The sequence below is a fragment of the Eucyclogobius newberryi genome, unplaced genomic scaffold (genome assembly GCF_026437365.1).
Source record: "Eucyclogobius newberryi isolate DKJ021-1_F unplaced genomic scaffold, fEucNew1.0.hap1 SCAF_8, whole genome shotgun sequence".
Lineage (NCBI taxonomy): Eukaryota > Metazoa > Chordata > Actinopteri > Gobiiformes > Gobiidae > Eucyclogobius > Eucyclogobius newberryi.
The window spans coordinates 14,006,482-14,025,495 of NW_027316500.1; the positions used below are offsets into that span (position 1 = coordinate 14,006,482).

The window sequence follows — 19,014 nt, forward strand, 5'->3', positions numbered from 1 at the left end:
GAAGTAAAGAAGGAAGGAAAAGTTACTTAATATTGTTTTATAAATCCCCACTGTACACATTCAACTGTTCAATTATTGGCACAATCATTTTAATGTTTTTTTTTTCTTTGAATAACAACTGTTTACACAAAATCCTTTCTATTCAACAATACATTTTAGATCCAGCATCCCCAATACAACGATTCCTGTTACAATGCTTGTGTAAATAACTTCAGCATTACAACTTTCTCTGCCTCTTCTGTTAATATTTATTCTATTCATAATAATAAAATACTAGCCTGTGTTGATTATGGTCATGAGTGTACTGCTGAGTCTCTGTTAACTATTTTTTGGGCAAAATATGTTGAACAAAATGATCATTTACATAGTGATTGTGATTTGTTTTAAGGGACATTTTCCTTTTTCAACTACCCACTTTTATGCATTCTATCAACCTCACCAGCCATACACAATCATTTTAAACTTTTGTGGCTAGATTTTTCCATTTCCCTCTATATAATGCCCCAGGTCACCCTTGAAAAAGAGGTCTCGATCTCAGTGGGTGTTTTACCTAGTTAAATAAAGGTGAATAAATCAAATAAATAATGTCCATTCTGCCCCAGTGGCCACATGTGCAGAGGCAGGACAGCTGGACAGGACGGTCCTGGGCTGACCGCTGTGTCCTTGGGGCGGAGGGTGCCAGGGACACGTGGACGGGGCAGTGACACCAGATGTTTGTGTGACTCATCCCACCGCTTCACCCCCGCAATTATGTCAACCTTAATTAGGCCCATTCTTCATGCTGCAAGAAGTACGTCCACTGACCAAATAATACGGTGCAGACTTGAAATGACCGTCCAAGTTTGACGGCGGGGATTTGATTTAATGTGAAAAATTTAGCCTGAAATGTTTTGGGTTGAGAATGTCAGACACAACCTGTTTTGGATACTGCAGTGAATAATATGCAAACATCTGCGTCTCCGAAGGATCAAATCTGTCTCATTTTTCCCTTTGCCAGCAGACAGACAAGAAATATGCTGCACTTACTGTGGTGACGGTAACATTAGTCCCAGCGTCTTGTAGAGGACTGTTCCCAGAATGAAGACAGGGGAGCCTTCCATATCTGCCAAGAGAAGAAGACAGTTAGTACAAAAAGTTCAAAGGTAGAAATCCACAAAAATGCCTATAAAAGTATGTTGACTATTGGATATATATATATATTGGATATATAATACTAGAACTTCTTTGCTGCTTTGACATGAACTATTCCTGTAAATCAAGTTTAAAATGTTTTACTATTACCACAAGTAAGAGCAAGAGTAAGAAATTGGATTTAATTATTCAAATGTGTGTTATGTATATTTTCTAGTGGAGGGTCGCCACCTGCTTATCTCCAGAAATATGTTATTGTTATTGTTAAATATGCTACACTATGGCATTAAACCCATCTAGCTTGCATTTATTCAATTACAGGTGTTTTTTTGCCCAAAAAATACCTATAAGAAATATTGTTTTGCCTTTTCAACTGAACGTCTTAATGAAGATAGGTAAAAAAAGGGATGAGCTAAGACAATATATTTTATGACTCAGATAGAGCAGTAATTACATAAACATTACAGTGGAAACATGCACATTTTGTGTTTTGTATGAAAACATACTCCACCAGGATGTGGTCAAGAGGCTTCACCTCAAATTGTTTAAAGATCTCATACTGACAGGCCTTTTGTGTTCCAAACAATTACTTGACGAATTGAAAGAATAATTGCCAGATGAATCAATTAACAAAATGCCCTAACAGAACATTCCAGGTAGAACAATAACATTACCCTAGTGACAAGTAGGTGGTTTATGCTCCACCAGGACAGTTACAAAGTGTACCTTTCTTTATACACACTGAAGACTAAATAACTGTAAGTGCTACTGGACTTATGTAAAACAGCGGAGCCCATTCCCTATGCAGACTTCACTCCTCATTAGAGTCAGCTCTTTGGTGTCTGTGTTCAGGCACGTGCCACAGATTTATAATCAATCCAGTGTTTTGTTTTCTGAGGTATATCCCACAAAAGACTGATTACACCAATTAGCCAGATTGTCTGTGTGTGTGGCCGTGGGCACACAGGAGAAGGGCTGCTGGAAGCTGCTGAGTCAGTCCAAACTGGGAGAGCACAGGCACTTGTGCAGTTCAAAGACTTGTGTGTTCATTTACTTTCAACACGCCAAATGTAGAGGAGAATATCAAAGCTACCTTTTCATATAAAGCACGTGTCGATGGTTAATATAGCTGATTTAGATTTGTGAATACAGTGTGTAGAGTTTCACATTGTTGTTTATTTAGGCAGACAAGCCTTGGATGAGAGTATTTCCCTAGTGCCATATTTAGTGCAAATTTTTCATGACAGGAAGGCTTTCCAGGGTTGAGACCTGCACAATCAGTACACTCGCTTGTGCCCTCTTGAGGCAGGATAAATTGAACTGAAATGTATTGACGTTTACACAATTTCTACTTTATTGATGTGCTCCTGATACATTCCACATTTTAATGCATCAATGGATCACTTCGGTTTTTGGTTTTTAGATAGATTAGCCCAGAATTATGAACCAAAACACTACTGTAGCTCATATTGTAATAGTGTTTTGAGAGCAGGAGAAGGATGTGTTTCTCCCACTGTTATACAGCACAGTGAGATATGTGCGCTGACAAACCTGCTGACTGTGAAACAAAGAGGCCCTTGGGGATGACCACTTTATCTTCGGAGTTCCTGGCCCAGTCGACCATGCCTTTACGACCCTTCATGGGGAAGTTGATGTCAGTCATCACCGATACGGCCGGCAGTCTCTGGATGCTGGCCACTGCGGGATAGGAACAAACGGAGCCGTGAAGAAATACTGATGATCAATAGACTTCAGACTTTAGAGCTGGCGGTTGGAGGATTCAGAGAGAGGGGAATTATGGGGAAGCGATTTGTGTGAGCAGACTAATAAAATATGATCAATTATGCAGATAGCAGGTTTGGGAATATGGGGGGGATGAGTGCAATGATGCTGCAGGGTGCAGAATACCAATAGGATTAGAGGTTTAACTGGAAGTACTGTAATGTTCTCAATCAGATTGAGAATGACTCTTGGATGAGACTCAAAGCATCTTGTTTTTCTAAAAATAGTTTACTGATGACCACAACTGAACACTTGTGGATGAATGAGGGATTACACCAACTGTAATGTTACTTTAGTAAAAATAAAGCAATCCAACATTATATAAACTTTATATTTTTGAGGTTACAAAAATAACAGCATTTATGGTTTTACTACTTAAGATAAGATAAGATAAGATATTCCTTTATTGTCCCACATGGGGAAATTTCATTGATGCAACGCAGGAAGATACAGAGGTAGATACAGAAGAAAATAACAGATCACTTATAGGAAGTTTGAAAAACACTCTCAGTAGAAGATCTATAAACAAAAACTCCCATAGACAAAACCTCCCATTTCCCAACAAGGCATGGAGGGTAAAAATAATAAAGACAAAAATAAATAAATACATTAATAAATAAATACCATTGCATGTGATCGCGACAGTAATAATTAACTACCACAACTTGTTTTTTGGAGCATTTAAGCAATAAATTGAGAAAAAAATAAGACTGCATACATTGCTCTAAATTTCCTTCTAAATGACAGCACCTCAACAGTCTACCCAAGATCTTAAAATATATAAAACACAATAGGAGTCTGTTCACCTCAAGTGCACCTGGAAATGATTCTGGCACTATAAAACCACAGTTGTAAACACAGTTCGATAAAACTTTAAGCAGCCGTCGCCACAGCAAAATGCCTCTTGGCTTATTTCTTACTCATTGTTACTGACTTAGTCCGTGCTCTGACAGGACTGCCACTCAGCAGCAGTTGGAAGCATCGAGTCGAGTATAGACTGGTGTTAGAGGGATGTCAGCAAAACCCCTCCAGGAGCTGTTAATGCATTCATTACACAGTGCCATAAAAGGACATCACAGGCACAACTGGCATCTGCCAAAGCGTGGACAGGTAATCTCCTTAATCACAGCTCCTGTGCTTGCTTCCCTTTTGGAGCTGAATGAAAGAGAGGCCAGTCTGAGAGTCACTGACAGGAACTGGAGAAGACCAGGACATGACTGGGCAAAGAAGAGCGAATACTATGTCTTACCTGCTATCAGAGTGAGGCTCAAATATAGATGAAACTCATGTGTGGACAAAATCAGGGTTGGTACACTTTATTGGTACTTATTTATTTCATTTTGGAGCGGCTGAAGTAAAATCCAGAGCTCATTTTAACATTTATAATATTGGCACATCTTATTACTCTATTATTAATAATGATTGAGGTTTTACCATTACTTATGTTAGTGCAACTGTTCATTAATATTTGAGTAAAAGACACACATAAAAATTAAGTACTCTATGAATAAAATATTTCATCTCCGTTTTGATTCAGGTTAAATCTTGCGGTGCTTGTGTGCTAGCCCAGTTTGAAAAGGCCTGTCCTCTCTTAGACAGCCCTGGTCAGGTTGTGGCTTGTTTTCACACTTAGAGAATTATCTGGTTAATCCAAGCAGTGATGTCAAAGCCTTATTGCCCCCCTGTTCTTTTGAATAATAATAATACAATTTAGAGCCGAGTGTGAAAATGGAGTGAAATGCGTTGTCTGTGGTTTGGGAATGGACTTTCACAAGCCCTGGCATTTGTGAAGACATTTTCCCGAGGAACAGATGCTCAGAGGAGTAGAGGTATAAATGTTTTTGTTTGTGGGTTTTAGTCAAAGGGAAGAGGAGATACACAACAGGGTGCTAGAGAAACTGTCGCTAAGAATTGTGGGTAATTCACTGAGTAAATGGGGCTTAGACAGGACAATAAAGTCTTCATTTAGCCTTGTGTTGTGCTTAAGTGTACTCCTTATGCCTGGGAAATTACAGCATTACTCATAGTGGAAGTATCAACAGAACAACAGAAAACTGCACCAAAAATGTGGGAATACTTGAATTAATGTGCAATTGCAGCAGTCATATATTTGGGTAACTGTATTTTGCGATAATTAGTATCGAAGCATCAACACGAACATAAAGTAAGGAGAGCCAGGACTAAAATGTCAAACGTGCATGATGAATTAACTGAGCAGACAGGATTCTTATTTTTAGAGTCCTGGGGTGGCTCTCCCAGTTTAGGTTTGTGTTAGCGTTTAAAGTCATACGGTATTTATTTATTTTCAGAGATTATTGGGCCAATAACAAATTACTATTATTGTTGAGTGGATGTTGTTATTTTTGCTAAACCAACTATTCACGCCACACATGCTAAAGTTTTAAAGTTCATATGTCAAGTAAGACTAAACATTTTGGTGAAATGTAGTAAACATGGTTATATTTAAGATTTTACTAACGATTTAGCATATTTTCCCCCAGTTTGACAATTTCATCATGTTTATAATGTTACTTCCTGGTTGGAAACAAGCAGCCAATGTGACATACATAGAGGTAATTCCACAACTGTTACCTAGCAACCCTACTGTAAACAAGGGCCAACATTCATATAAATTAGTAAACAGATATGATTTGACAAATAATAACCACCTTTATTTTAAAACATGCCATATGAATTTTAAGCAACACAGCAGTATTAGTTGTTAAAGGTGCATTATGTAACTTTGCTGGTGAAGGGTGCTACCTACTTGATTTTAATACTTTGCCTGACATGTATATATATTAAACTCATTTATTTGCATGTTCATAAGTTAACGGTCAGATCTGTGGTGAGGCCACATGCTCACAGTCAGGATGTATCTTTTTAGGAACTTTTAAAGCAATAACACACCTGTAGTTCAATACATAAACTCAATTAAATAAATAAAAAAACTGAGGTAAATTGGAAGCTTGGTTGAGCACTCCATGGTAATTGTGAGTGTAGCACTTGGTGTGAATGTTTTAATCTTGCATTATGTCCCAGCACTGTCCTCCAAGTGTTTGTGTGCGAGTAGGCAGAACACGTCCTGAGCATTTTGCAATCAAGGTTATTTGACTAAAAGTGGTAGGACACAGAACGATGCAGTGGTGACAGCCAATATTTATCTAGGTGTCAGGAGGCTGCCATAAATTAGTGACGAAATGATGCTGCAATATCTTACTCAGCCAGATGCTCTCCACTTGGCCACTACCTTTGTCTCCCACAAAACTTTCCATTCCTTTAATCAAAATGGCCGCTGGGCTATGAGTGCTGAAAGCTGGAGGATGATGCCAAGATAACGTAAAAAAAAGCAGTGAATTACCAATGGGCTTTTATGTAACGGAGCACTGCCACCATTACATGTGATTAAAATAAGGCTGCTTTTATACTATGCAACTATAATTTTAACACAACTCTTAAAGTGAATTAGCATCAACGCTAATTACTCTTGCAATATACTTTCATTTTTACTTGAGATGTACAATATGGGTCAGTAGCAAATATAAGAGTAAAGGGGTGTTAAATGTAATCCAACTAAAAGAAAATGGGGCTTCATGACCCCAAATGCAAGATGAAATAATGCTCGGATGTATAGAAAAAGTAATTTAACAAATCTTTCTGTTCACTAATTTATTTCATCTAAAGAGTTTCCTGATCATAGGGTTCACACAAATTGTTTTCAGTCTGAATGTATAATATAAGTAACAGCAGCATGTCTGGCTTACACTGTGTAAAAGGATTAGCTGTCAATTTGGAGCCAAAATGGTTTTCTTATTGTGCATAAAGTGCTGGTCATGTGTTAATGTTTTTTGGAGAATAAAGAAGAGGAGGCGGTGGCAATGAGATTGGATGACTTCCATTAAGCCAAATTGTAATCAGTATGGTTTCAAATAGGACAGCGTTACAGAAGTACTCTCACATCAATGAAAGAAGTCATTAATGCTCCGCTCATGAGAGGCATTCGACCTTATTTCCCAACATCCGTTACTTAATTACAACTTGCAAAGTGTTGTATAATGGGATTCTGATATTCATTGTGTTTGCTCTGCGGGGGTGATTCATCCTCCCTATGCATATATATTGTACAATGCTATGGACCAGTTCTAAATGTGTCCAATGTTAAGCTATAGAAAAGAATGGTAGAAATAAACCTCGCTTTACGTGCTCACATTCGCTCGCATGAATAAATCAAAAGCTCACTTCTATTATTCCATCCCAGTAAGATAGCATTTATGGCTGAGTAGGAAATGCAATCCCGCAGAGACCAGCCCGGAGCCTGCTCGTGTATGCGACAGAAGCTAAAAAAGCCAACAGGAGCATTGAGGACGAGAACTATCCCCTGCACCCCGAGATACTTTTTAAGCAAGTAAAGCCAAATTGAGACTCCATAATCACTGATGCATAGCAACAAAATGTCCCCAAACTCATTACTGTTCAAAAGAACAGGCTATACAGTTTACAAATGCTGAATAGGATTTAACTTAAGATGTTCCCTAGTCGCAAAAGGGATACCACCTGAAGTAGTGTGTTAGATTAATACAAACAAAAAGTACTGTGTGCATTCTGTTTATAGCTTGATCTCTGTTTAGATAAGATATTCAAGTTTACAGACAGTATCTTCATGGCCTACTTGCAGTTACTTAAATTTTTATAGGTCTCTGACTTTTATATTTGTAGGAGATCTATGCATTTGTAAAGGATTTTGTTTAAAATTAAAACATGTTTTTTACCGATCATAATTGGGTCTTTAAAGATCCTATATTATGCCCAGTCCATAGTCTACCCTAAGGTCATAGTTGAGCATAGTTGTGCAACACACATAACATAATAGTTATAAAATATCACCTATATCTTGGACCCCGCTCACAAACCCGGAAATGCAGACGGCTTAGTTTGAGATTTGCCCCCACCCTTGCGAAGAGCGATCTGCCTCCCCCGCCCAACCCGTGACGTAGTCTCAGCGTGAGCGTGCGTCCCCCGCCCACCCTGTGACGTAGTCTCAGCGTGAGCGTGCGTCCCCCGCCCACCCTGTGACGTAGTCTCAGAGTGAGCGTGCGTCCCCCGCCCAACCCGTGACGTGGTCTCAGCGTGAGCGTGCGTCCCCCGCCCACCCCGTGACGTAGCCTCGAGTGGAGATGGTGGTGCTTCCTGGAGGAGGGGCTGAAACAGGGAAGCATGTCGCATCATCCTGGTGAGTGCCCATGGCTCTGTGTGAGTGCCCTGTCATCCTGGTGAGTAGCCCCCGTCCGTCTGCTCATCCGAGGTGAAGGATAGAGACTGTTCTCTAGCTAAAGTTGCAGGAATCAATCTAAAAAACACTATGGGCACATAAACCAGGTTAAGGTTAAAATCTCTGAAAAGTCGATTTTGCATGATATAGGCCCTGTAATGAGACTGTACCAGATTTTTTCATGTAATAAAGTCAAATCTGTTTTGCCCCGTGATATATTGAAAAGCAGTCTGTATCTCCACGAAGCAGGAATGGCACCATTAACGTGCTAATGTTTGTTCGCTTTACCTTCTCAGGCTTCTGGAACGTATAAAAAGTGCTTATAAACTAATTGCGGTGAATAATTAAGATAAGTGAGAATTTAGAATTAACTAGTCCTGTTTTTCACATTTTTAAGTCAGTACAGCTACACCTAGTACAATTATCATTATTGCTTGTGCTACTTCTACTATTGCTAATCCCACTACTGCATAAGTGCTACTACATCTGTGAATACAACTATTACTACTTTTATTACTTACCATGAATACAAATAGTTCTGAAGCCACTATCATAAAGATACAAAAGTATATCAAAGATAATGGTCAAAAAACAAATCTGTAAAAATATCCCTGTAAAAAAGTATGTTTCAGAAAATCTACTCAGAAGGTGCTTATTTGTCAGATTGAATGACGTTTCTTGATTAAAGTTAATAGTAAGAAGTTAGACTCCACATTCATTTGAGCATTGATATTTAATTAACCTTATGAAGAGCCCATGTTACCCTTTTAAATTAACTTTATTGATTAGCTGTAATTCTACCCAATTTTTCCCACTACAACGCATTTATCTTTATCTAATGATAGACAGCAAATGAATATGGTGGATCAAATGTCCAGATTGTGCAGGAATGCATAGTCAAATGTTTTGTGCTGTTGAGGGCTGAAGAGAGGCTTCTTACCTAAGTTACCAGTCATGAGATAGGCATTGTGGAAATCCTTCATCCCCAGTCCAACGATGTGGATGAATTCTTCTATGACCTGCATGAGCTCTACTGCACCCGGGTAGATCTGTGACACACAAGAAAAAGACTGACTGAAAAGATGACACTTTAAATTTTGAACACTGCGGCAGGGATTTGAGAGGGTTGACAAGAACTGGAATGAAATGAAATTATAGATATGCTATACTTCAGTTGAGATATAAAGTTTTATGGTAAAAAGGTTACAAAAAAGTTGTATTACTTAAGAACGGGAAACAAAAATAAATGAATTAAAACAGATTGTCAATTGTTGTGAGATGTATTATTCGTGATGTTAACTGCCTCTGTTCCTAAACAAAAAGCTTTTTATGATTTTTGTTTTGTGAAATCTAATGTGTCACGATAAACAAAAGTTGAAAAACCCATTGTAATGTTGCATTTTACTGTATTTCTGCAGTTATACAATAGTTTCTTGAAATTTGCAGGCTTTGAGGTCAGGATTCATTGTGAGATTCCTGTGCAGCCATTGTAGTCTGCAGTGTGTGAGGATTTCAGCACCATGGACAGTGCAGCTGGCTGAACAATAGCAGCACAGCTCAGGTCAGCGCGCCTCTGCGTCTCAGAGTCAATAAATCAAAGTCCGCCTCATTCAATAAGTGATCCGGCACAAATTGCGGCGTTATCCTTGCTGCTCATTTCGACGTGATGGGTCAGATCTAATAAGAGGTTTTGATTCACCTGACTTTTTTGACTCCAATAATCCTGATTGTTTGATTATGTTCTGTGTTTAAAAAATAAAGGACAACCCTGTAAAGAAATCAAACAAGTGGTTATATCACACATGACATTATTGGACATCATGTGACCGTGCCTGGATGATGTCAGGCAGATAAAAAAGTCCTTGAGTGCGGCCACAGTGTTGTGAGTTCAAATCCCGACAATTTACTGCATGTCCTCCCTTCTCTCTCATCCCCCATTTCACTCTGTCCTTTCCTGTCTAATAAAGCCTACAGGCAACAATATCTTTGGTTGTCTGCAGTTTCAAATTACAGAGCAAAACAGATTATTTCACAATTTTTGCTTGAAAGTAGAGATAAAAATAATATCTCAATATTTTTTGGAGTATGTTTTGGATAACGATATTCAGACGAAATGTGTTGAAACTTGTCTTTAATTAGTTGAGGTTTAATTATCAGAGAAATGTGAATTGTCCGTAAAATGAATCACAAACGTGCAGAAATATCACCTTATTTAAATATTTGATATTTTAAACATACATTGTTTTTAATAAGCTCTTTTTGTTGCATTTTTTACTACTGAAGGTATAGACAATAATTAAACTTCACATACCCTCAAAATAACAGTCACAATATTTTCAAAGCAAAAGGCGTATGGAAAATGTTATGTTATCTTACATAAATCACATTATTGTATAGGAATGAAAGAGCATGTGATTCTTCAGCATTGAAGTCAGATGAATGATAAATGCCTTTGAATGACATTTAGCAATTAGCGCCTCCCTGAATGCTGAATGCTGCGCTCCCCCACAGGCAGGTATTTCCCCCCCAGTGAGTAGCATTGTTTACCACATGCCTTGACATGTGCTAAACCTATCGAGCATCACTAAAGCAGAAGTTGAGAGTCCGTGACATAGCAGAGTGAAAGCACATCACTTCTCCCCTTCCGGCATGTCTGACGCACAGTGCAGTCATGCTCGTTCGCTCGGCTCGTCTCCATGGCAACGGCGGGATGTGAAAATGGTTGCGGTGTATTCGGCGTAGTGCAGGCTGCTTCTGTAGACAGAGCCTCTTCCTCTCCTCGCCATGGTAACAGTGACAGGAGGTGAATATATAGTGATCTGTGCGCGGCGAGTAAAAAGCTCATAGTGAGGCGTTTCATGTGAGCGTTTTCAATGTTCACACAGCTCTCGCAGTGTGTGGGGCTGCTACGGAGGCTCGGCTCAGGACACTCATTAATTCAAGGGAAAAAGAAGAAGTGAGAGAAATGTATTAGTGTGAATTTCAGGCGTCATCTGTCCAAACCACACGACAGTCCTAAGCCCGTGTCCACAAGTGGAAGAATGGAAAATTAATAATGGCAGAAATAATTAACCCCTCACAGAACTCCTCTTGGTGCTCAGTCACAGAGGTTTTTTTTTGGTCTCCTGTTCTTGTCTGTGAAATGTCTGCGCTCCGATGCCTTCCTGAAGACACAAGTGCTTACTTGAGGGGTCTGCTGAGCGACACCCTCTGTTTGGACCTGCCAAACTAAAGCTGTAGTGAGTAAACACCTAATTACTGCCTGTAGAGACAGCCAGGACTGGCACAGTTGGCACACTTTGAACTGCTTGACATCCCACCAGCTTTACCCTAAGATACAGGGACAAAATGTGTGGAATATGGGAGATTTAAGGACATCCCCTCGGTCCTGTGTCAAAACAGGCGAGACTTAATTTAAGTCAATTTAGGAGCGAAGGTGACAAGCGAGCAGCTGCCCTCCGCAGACTCCATCATCACAGATGCTCTCCCTGTCAGTGCCGGGTGTGTGTGATTCAGGGTTCAGGGAGCGCAGACACCAGTGGCAGTTTGGAAAACAAGAGTTGCCACCTCTCGAGCTGAGAGATGTGTCCAACAGAGGACGTAGCCAGGAGCCAATCTCTGTGGATAAACAGGCTGTCAGAAATCTGTTCCCCTGTAAATTACTGCAGAGCTGCCACAACATTTGCCCTGATAATGAAATCATGTTCTTTATATTTGTTATATAAGGGATTACAACTAAAATGCATAGTTTTATTTTATGATAATAGAAAAACAATTTATACTTGTAATTGAAACAGAATCATTTGTTTTAAAATTACCAATATGTATTTGTATTCTAACGTTCAAGCCGTGCTTGCGCCTAAGGAATAGATCCTGCAGTGTTAATGGCTGTTTGTGGCTGTGCTGCTGCCCCCAAGTGGTAGTATGGAGTAGTGTCAGTCTAAATGAGGCCAGATGTCGCACCTGCATAATGACCACTACCAACAGTTCAGGGGAGTGTGACACACATCTCATCACCTCATTACACACTATTTACCTCAGTCTGCGTCACTGTGGACCTGTTATAGGCTATGACATGATAACACTGTGTATGCACATTAAATTATTTACCAAGCTTATAAGAACATGCTTACCTTTTGTGCATCTTCCCATTTGTCCTTATTTTCCTCCTCTAAAAGGTTGCTGATGATTTGAAAGAAGTTCTGTGGAGGGAATAAAAGAGCAAATCTTTATCCTTTATCACGTCCTCCCACACACAAGGATTACAGCTACTGCAGCAAGACCCGTTTGAATTATGACACATAAACACTATGTAGTTAAGGGCTGTTATAGATAATGCTCTGACTGCAGGGAATCAGAAATTTCTATAAGAGAATAATGAAGAGCCCTGTGGTGCAGCACAGTACCAGGAAATATGCCATAGAAACTATGATGACACCGATCAGGAGAAAAGATGGGGCGGTGAGAATCAGGGCTGACAAAAACACACCTCACACCCCCCGCAACGAGCAGCCGACACTTTGTGCTTTAAGAGAAACACTCCAGCTGTAATCAGGGACGAGCTGAAAGGGAATGTTTGAGGACACGTGGATTGTCTTTGGTGGAAGCGAATAAGGGGCTGCTTGGGGTGCAAGCCTCCAGTGGTAATAGGACCCCTGTCTGATCTTTAGCCTTGTTATTTTGTCTGGTCTACAGTGTGCCTAAGGGAGTGGCTCTCTCTCTTGACACAGGCTATCTTGTTTTCTACTTGAATGCTTATGCTCCCTCTGGTGGTAATGTGCCCACTTTAACACTGCATTAGTGCAGAGACACACAGAGGGGGTGGGCTGGATCAGTACTCTCCTGTCTGCCCACACACACCATATCGAGCTCATAATAACCCCAGACAGGATGCTGCTGTGCTCATATCTCTGATTTTGTATAGCGACAAAATGGCTGAACGACTCTGTGGTGTTTTATTTTAAGCTGCTGCAAAATACCTTGCTACTCACATCCTATGGGGATATATATGATTGTCTATAGTGTACATAGCAAGCTGCAAGGAAAATCCTTCGTAACAGTTTGTGGTCCAAATACAACTGCACAATGACAGCCCATAATTAACTGAGGTGGATGTTGTGGCTGTTTAATTACGTACGTCTTAAAGTGAAGAGCAAGCAGCGTGCCAATTTCTTCCATGTACATACAACAACTCATAGACAGCAAAGTTGCTCATCGACCCAAGTGGTGAGGCAAAGTATGTCCTTGAGATTTCCTTAAATATATCTTTGCAAAGACTAAGACGGTAAGTTGTAAATACGGGCACAAGTGGCTTAAACACAATGGTCGCTCTATAATTAGACGGTTGTTGGTTTGAATTCTGCTGTGGCTGGTTTGTATTGTAAATGCCTGTGTGAATTTAAACGTTTAAGCTAGTCATTGGTGCTGGTTAGAGGCGTCAATAAAGGTGGTTGTGGTTCCATCATTCTACCACCTCTGGGTGTGCTGAGAGATTGAAAAATGACAACAGACTTTTGCAGCGTTTTGAGAGGCTTGTCAAGCTTGTCGAGCACAATAAAGTAAGGCATTCTTTTATTTTTTAGCACTTTGTCTCTTTTTTTTTATAAGGATTTTTTGGCCCGTAGACTTTATTAGGCAAGACACTTCCAGCGTGAAATGGGGATTAAAGAGGGGAGGATATGCAGCAAATTGTCAGAATTGCCTTAACCACACAACCACCAGGAATAACTCTTTTAGAACTTTGTTAAACTACCATAAAAAGTCTATTCAAACATTCAGGTTATGTAGAACTATATTTTTTATTTTTCAGAACAAGACACAGAAAGTGATGATGCAAAAAAGAAAAAGAGTCTGGTATTTGTCCTCTTTTGTATCTGTCCATTTTATACATATCTGATTCATGAAATATAACTCGTCAGCATCACAGAAAACATTTTCGTTTTTATATCAAAACCCCTATTATGAAGCGAGCACATTCGCCATGTCTCTTTTACTATTCAAGCTGTTTGGTCATGTAGAAACTGGCTGATAGTCTGGTCTCATATTGTTCTAATTTTATAGCTCTGTCATAAAGCCCCATTCCAGTTTATTTCACTCTAAAATCAGCATGTACCAAACACATGCCCAGACTAACTCGCTCAGAGCACCATAACGACAGAAGGGCAAATGGCGGCACAAAGAATCAGAGACACTAAAGGGATATTTGGAAAGCCCATGAATTATCGTATTGGAGACGGAGGTGGGGCTTTGGCTTCATAATCTCTATCATCCTATTGACACAAAGAGGATCAAGAACTCGATGAGAGATGACTCGGTCTCAGACGGGGAGGATATCCATCGACAAAGCAGATATTGGCCTTAGTGCCAGTTCAAATGATATGATTTTAAGCTAGACAATGAGATATTACTACTGCTGTCCAGGGTGCTGATAAAATGAGAGCTGGAAAGCAGTATAAACCACTCTGCTGACCAACAACAGTGTGGCTACTGCAGTGCACTCTCGCCTCATGGCAAAGAGGTTTGATTTGCATACCATGAGGGGAGTTCTTCCTGTGTCTAGCTGGGTTATGCTCAAAATACTTATAGTTTATTATCAACCTAAAGTATATACAGTAAGGTAATCTTACAGGTAAAACTGGCAATGATCCTCAAATGATGAATTGAGGATGAATCAGATGCAGAGGACAAATATTAACACATCAACCATGTCACTTCAGCAGCTGTTATTTTATTATTATTATTATTTATTTATATTTTTTATATACAAAAATGTTTTATACTGGAGTACCAAATCTAGAGTACCAAGAAAACCTTCAGCTTAGGTAAATAAAGGTAAATAAACTTCTCCTACATAAGACATCCAGAGTATCAAACTCTCTGGCTACTTGAATTAATTCCGACCTACAATATTTATATACAGTAGTTCTATTCAAACCTTTATATAGTATCATTTACCTGTACATCATCAGAAGAAGGCTCATAGCTGGCTCTCTTGAATGTTTCTGTCACATTGCGAAGAATCTCCACAGACGACAGCAGATCTCCAGCATAAAAGTTTCTCCTTTGGGTGAGGTCAAGCAGATTTTTGGTCACTTGTGACATCCCATCTCCCGCCAGCATCCTTTGCCCCTTCGCAAGGTGGCCCTGAACCTCCAAAAACAGGAGAAAACAAACAACTTGGGGCATTGGTGTCCTCTAAACATTTAGTTATAGACACACAGCACACAACACTGGAACACACAATGGAACCAATGGGGTGAGAAAATGAGGAAGAAAGCATCTAGTCTCTGTGGCCATTTAGGTGACACTTATGTCTAAGCCAGGCCCGACCGCATTGTGCCTCGCGGATGTTTTTGAAATGAGCCAATATGAATAAAAGAGGTAACTGGAGCAGAAGACATGCATTTAGGCCCAAATTGCACAGTAGAATGACATTTCACATCACTGCGCAGAGGTTTATAAGTCCATAAATACACGTTCACACATGCAGGACTCAATGTGCTATCTCAGCTTTTTGGAATTATTTTATTTCTAACTATGGAAAGAGAACCAAAAATCACCTGCCTATCAGGCTACGATGTGTTTTGGGACTACGTGCTACAATTATGTGATTTAATTCAATCTTTTTACCAGTATTTTGTAAGTATCATTTTTAAAGCGTTATTGGTGAAAGATTTGTATTGAAAGGGATATTTTAAGAGGCTAAATGCACTTTTTTTAAGAAGAAGTTAATGTGGTCAGATAACATTTTGACTACATATTGTGCACATTCTGTATGTAAGTTTGTAACTAAATAACATTGGTTATTTACTCTTTCAACAGTTGAGTCTATATCCGGTCTGTTGGATTGGACTACACTAGGGATGTCACAATATCAAATTTTATTGTTACAACTGTTGTGAGAAAAAACATCACAATTTAACAATTAGTCACAATTACAGTGACTGTGATCAAATAGTGAAATCTTACATTTTCTTTCAATACCATTGGTATTGTCACGCTATTGTTCCTCAAATGTGTGACTTTCTGAATGACAAAATAAAGTAATTTAGGTCTACTTTTTGGACTATATATTGAAATACAGTACAACATACTAATCTTGACATCGCTAGAGCACACAAACCTGTCTCCTCTCACCACAAGTGATCACTATTTATAATTTTTGATGGATGGAGACGCTAACCACTGCAAGCTGGAAGCGCCAATCAAGAGCAGCAGTTTTGGAGCTCATGGAGTCATCTCCTCATAACAATTTGCAAATTTAAATCTTTCCATTTTTCAAAATGATGAGAACACAATTTTCACTTGCTGGTCAGCCACTTGAAAGTGCCATGAAGAGTTAATTTGTGTCGCCATAATTTAAAACCAGACTGGTGTAAATCATCCCATATTCCTCTACATTCTAGCTGCAGTAGAAGCAAAGTTACCGGACATTGAAGTAAGAATGGTACATGACAATAGCACATGTTGTATGGCTCTGTATGTCAACAGTATTGTTCATAAATAATTGTGTTTCTCAATTGTTTGTTTTATCTTCTTAATGTGTTTTATCTCCCTTTAACATCATGGCCAGAGTTTAGCTTTTGTACAGATGTTCATATTCATGTGTCTTATGAAATTGACATTGTCCCCTTTCGAATAAACAAATCTACAGTAATGTAATCTGACCTGAAGTAGAAATTAGTGTTTTCATTAACTCGCCTATTGAAAGTGGTTAATCTTTGGCTACAGTGCGGTGATAATGGGGGGAACGGGGAAACACACGGGGGAGGTAATTTATGATGCATTGGAAACAGAGGCGGTGGAAGGGAGCTGACTTTGCACCTACTGATTGCTGCAAGTATCTGAATTCATTTGTTATGCATCGAGCATAGCTGGGCTGCTCCCAGAAGGCCATACCGCGGTGATCCAAAGAGCAGCGGCGACTAGTGGTGCCTGCAGAGGGGACAGAGAAAGGAGAGAGGAGAAGAAAGAGGAGAGGGAAGACGAGAGGAGAGACGAGAGAGGGAGGAACGGGATTAGGCCACAGTGTTGAAAAGGGAAGGACATATGGTTGTGGTTTGGGAGTTAAATATAGGCATAGCAGAAGGGACACAAACGAGGATACAGCAAGAAAAATATACATGTGCATATTGTACGTTTTCGGTATTTCAGTCATATCTTTCTCAAAAAAATGCTTGCGCGCACATAGTGGACATAATATAATTTGTATATATAGATTTTATGTAATGGAAGAATGCAAATTGATGACAACAAAAGGACATCTTTTAAAATGTTTTTTTTTTCTTGTTTTAAAGGTGCACTGTGTTCCTTTTTGTTCTTGTTCCTCTCTATAGAGATGTTATCCCTTTGTGTTTCTATCTCCATAGAGACGAGCAGATAATGGCAACAGGCCAAGTTAAGATTTGTGGTATATTGTTTAAGGATTTTCTGCGACAAAATAGGATATTTATAGACAAGTTTAATGCCATACTGTAGAACATTCCATGCAATGCAATAACATCTCCATAGAGACAAGCATACACAGTGCACCTTTAAATTTGAACATGAAACAGTTTGTTCTCTCATGGTTTGCCTGTTTGTGAACGCTCCTTTCTGGCACGTGCATCTTGTAATCCCCATTGTACAGACTATATAGAAACTTAGGTTCTGTAAATCACAGACCAAGAAAACGATGAAATGCAGAGAGATTGTTTCGCACCCCTTTGAGTCTCTGTGTTACCATACAGCGCCCTACATACTGAGCCCTGCACTAGCTGGGGCTGTGATAGCTGTCAGGCATTTAAGCAACGCTCCAAATATAGTCCAAACCACCCAACCAACAACATCTTCCACCCACGGCCCACACACACACACAAACATACATCCACGCTAACATTGTGCCCTGCCAGCTGTCCACCTGCATACAAGGTACATCACACACGAGGGCTCCAAGAAAAACCTGTACTATACAAAACATTTCTCTGTAGCATCTCATGTAGAGAAATGTGTATGGAATATTGTCACTCCAAAAAAGTATGAACGAAATGAAAATAGTAAAAGATTAAAAAAACCAAAAACAAACAAACATGTGACTAGATATATAGAAGATAAAAATGAGGATTGGATAAAATAACTGTATTTTATTCTGTTATTCAAGTAAAAAACATAACTTACTACTGCCTATGCATTGCCCTGCTATTTATCTTCACACATTTATACAAAGCCCATGACTTTTGTTTCCAAACGCACCTCTCAATGGCCACTTTCTCAGAACCTTTTGACCCATCAAAGGCATAAAATCTCCCTCTGCCATCACCCAAAAAAAAAGGGAGACATTCCCAGAGGCGGGAGGAGGCTGTGCTTCACACAAGACTGAGCATCCGTCTGCCTCCAAAGCCTCTCCGCCTGGTCGCTTTTATTTACCTCCATAATCCAACAGCCATATTGCACTCAAAAGAATATGTGTAAAGATTCCAACTCAAAAACTGAAAAAAGCTGCAGAGATCTTGACGTTATGAATAAATAGCAAGCAATATTCTAGCCCTGTCATTCCTAAAGGTTACTAAACTTTGAGAAATTGCAGTGAGGAGAAAAAACAAGGCAATAAACAATTATTCAATTTGAATTGTCATGAAGTTTAAGAAATGCTCGATTGTAGATTTGATGCAGAACCACATCTTTTCATATATCTGTGATTTGTTTGAGACCCATAGGGCTAATTTCATTTTATGACTGTGTGCATTCAGCAGAACAGAGCCGCATCGAAGATGTAAAACGCCCAAGGCCAATTGCACAAAATTGACATGATCTAGGTTTGATTCTTTTTTTGTTTATTAAGCTGTTTTCTGGAT

The 19,014-nt window shown here is 39.4% G+C and overlaps 1 protein-coding gene across 9 annotated transcripts in view; it reads right to left on the bottom strand.

The window, feature by feature from the left end:
- adgrb3 (adhesion G protein-coupled receptor B3) overlaps window positions 1–19,014 on the bottom strand; it is a 113,623-nt gene that overhangs the window by 27,834 nt on the left and 66,775 nt on the right. For all 9 annotated transcript variants that reach the window (XM_072436231.1, XM_072436230.1, XM_072436228.1 and 6 more), the window contains 6 exons: window positions 17,010–17,116; window positions 15,137–15,331; window positions 12,316–12,384; window positions 9,123–9,231; window positions 2,683–2,829; window positions 1,027–1,102 (listed from right to left, as the gene is read on the bottom strand). In XM_072436231.1, the coding sequence (XP_072292332.1) occupies window positions 1,027–1,102; window positions 2,683–2,829; window positions 9,123–9,231; window positions 12,316–12,384; window positions 15,137–15,331; window positions 17,010–17,116 (703 nt within the window). The remainder of the gene's footprint in view (window positions 1–1,026; window positions 1,103–2,682; window positions 2,830–9,122; window positions 9,232–12,315; window positions 12,385–15,136; window positions 15,332–17,009; window positions 17,117–19,014) is intronic.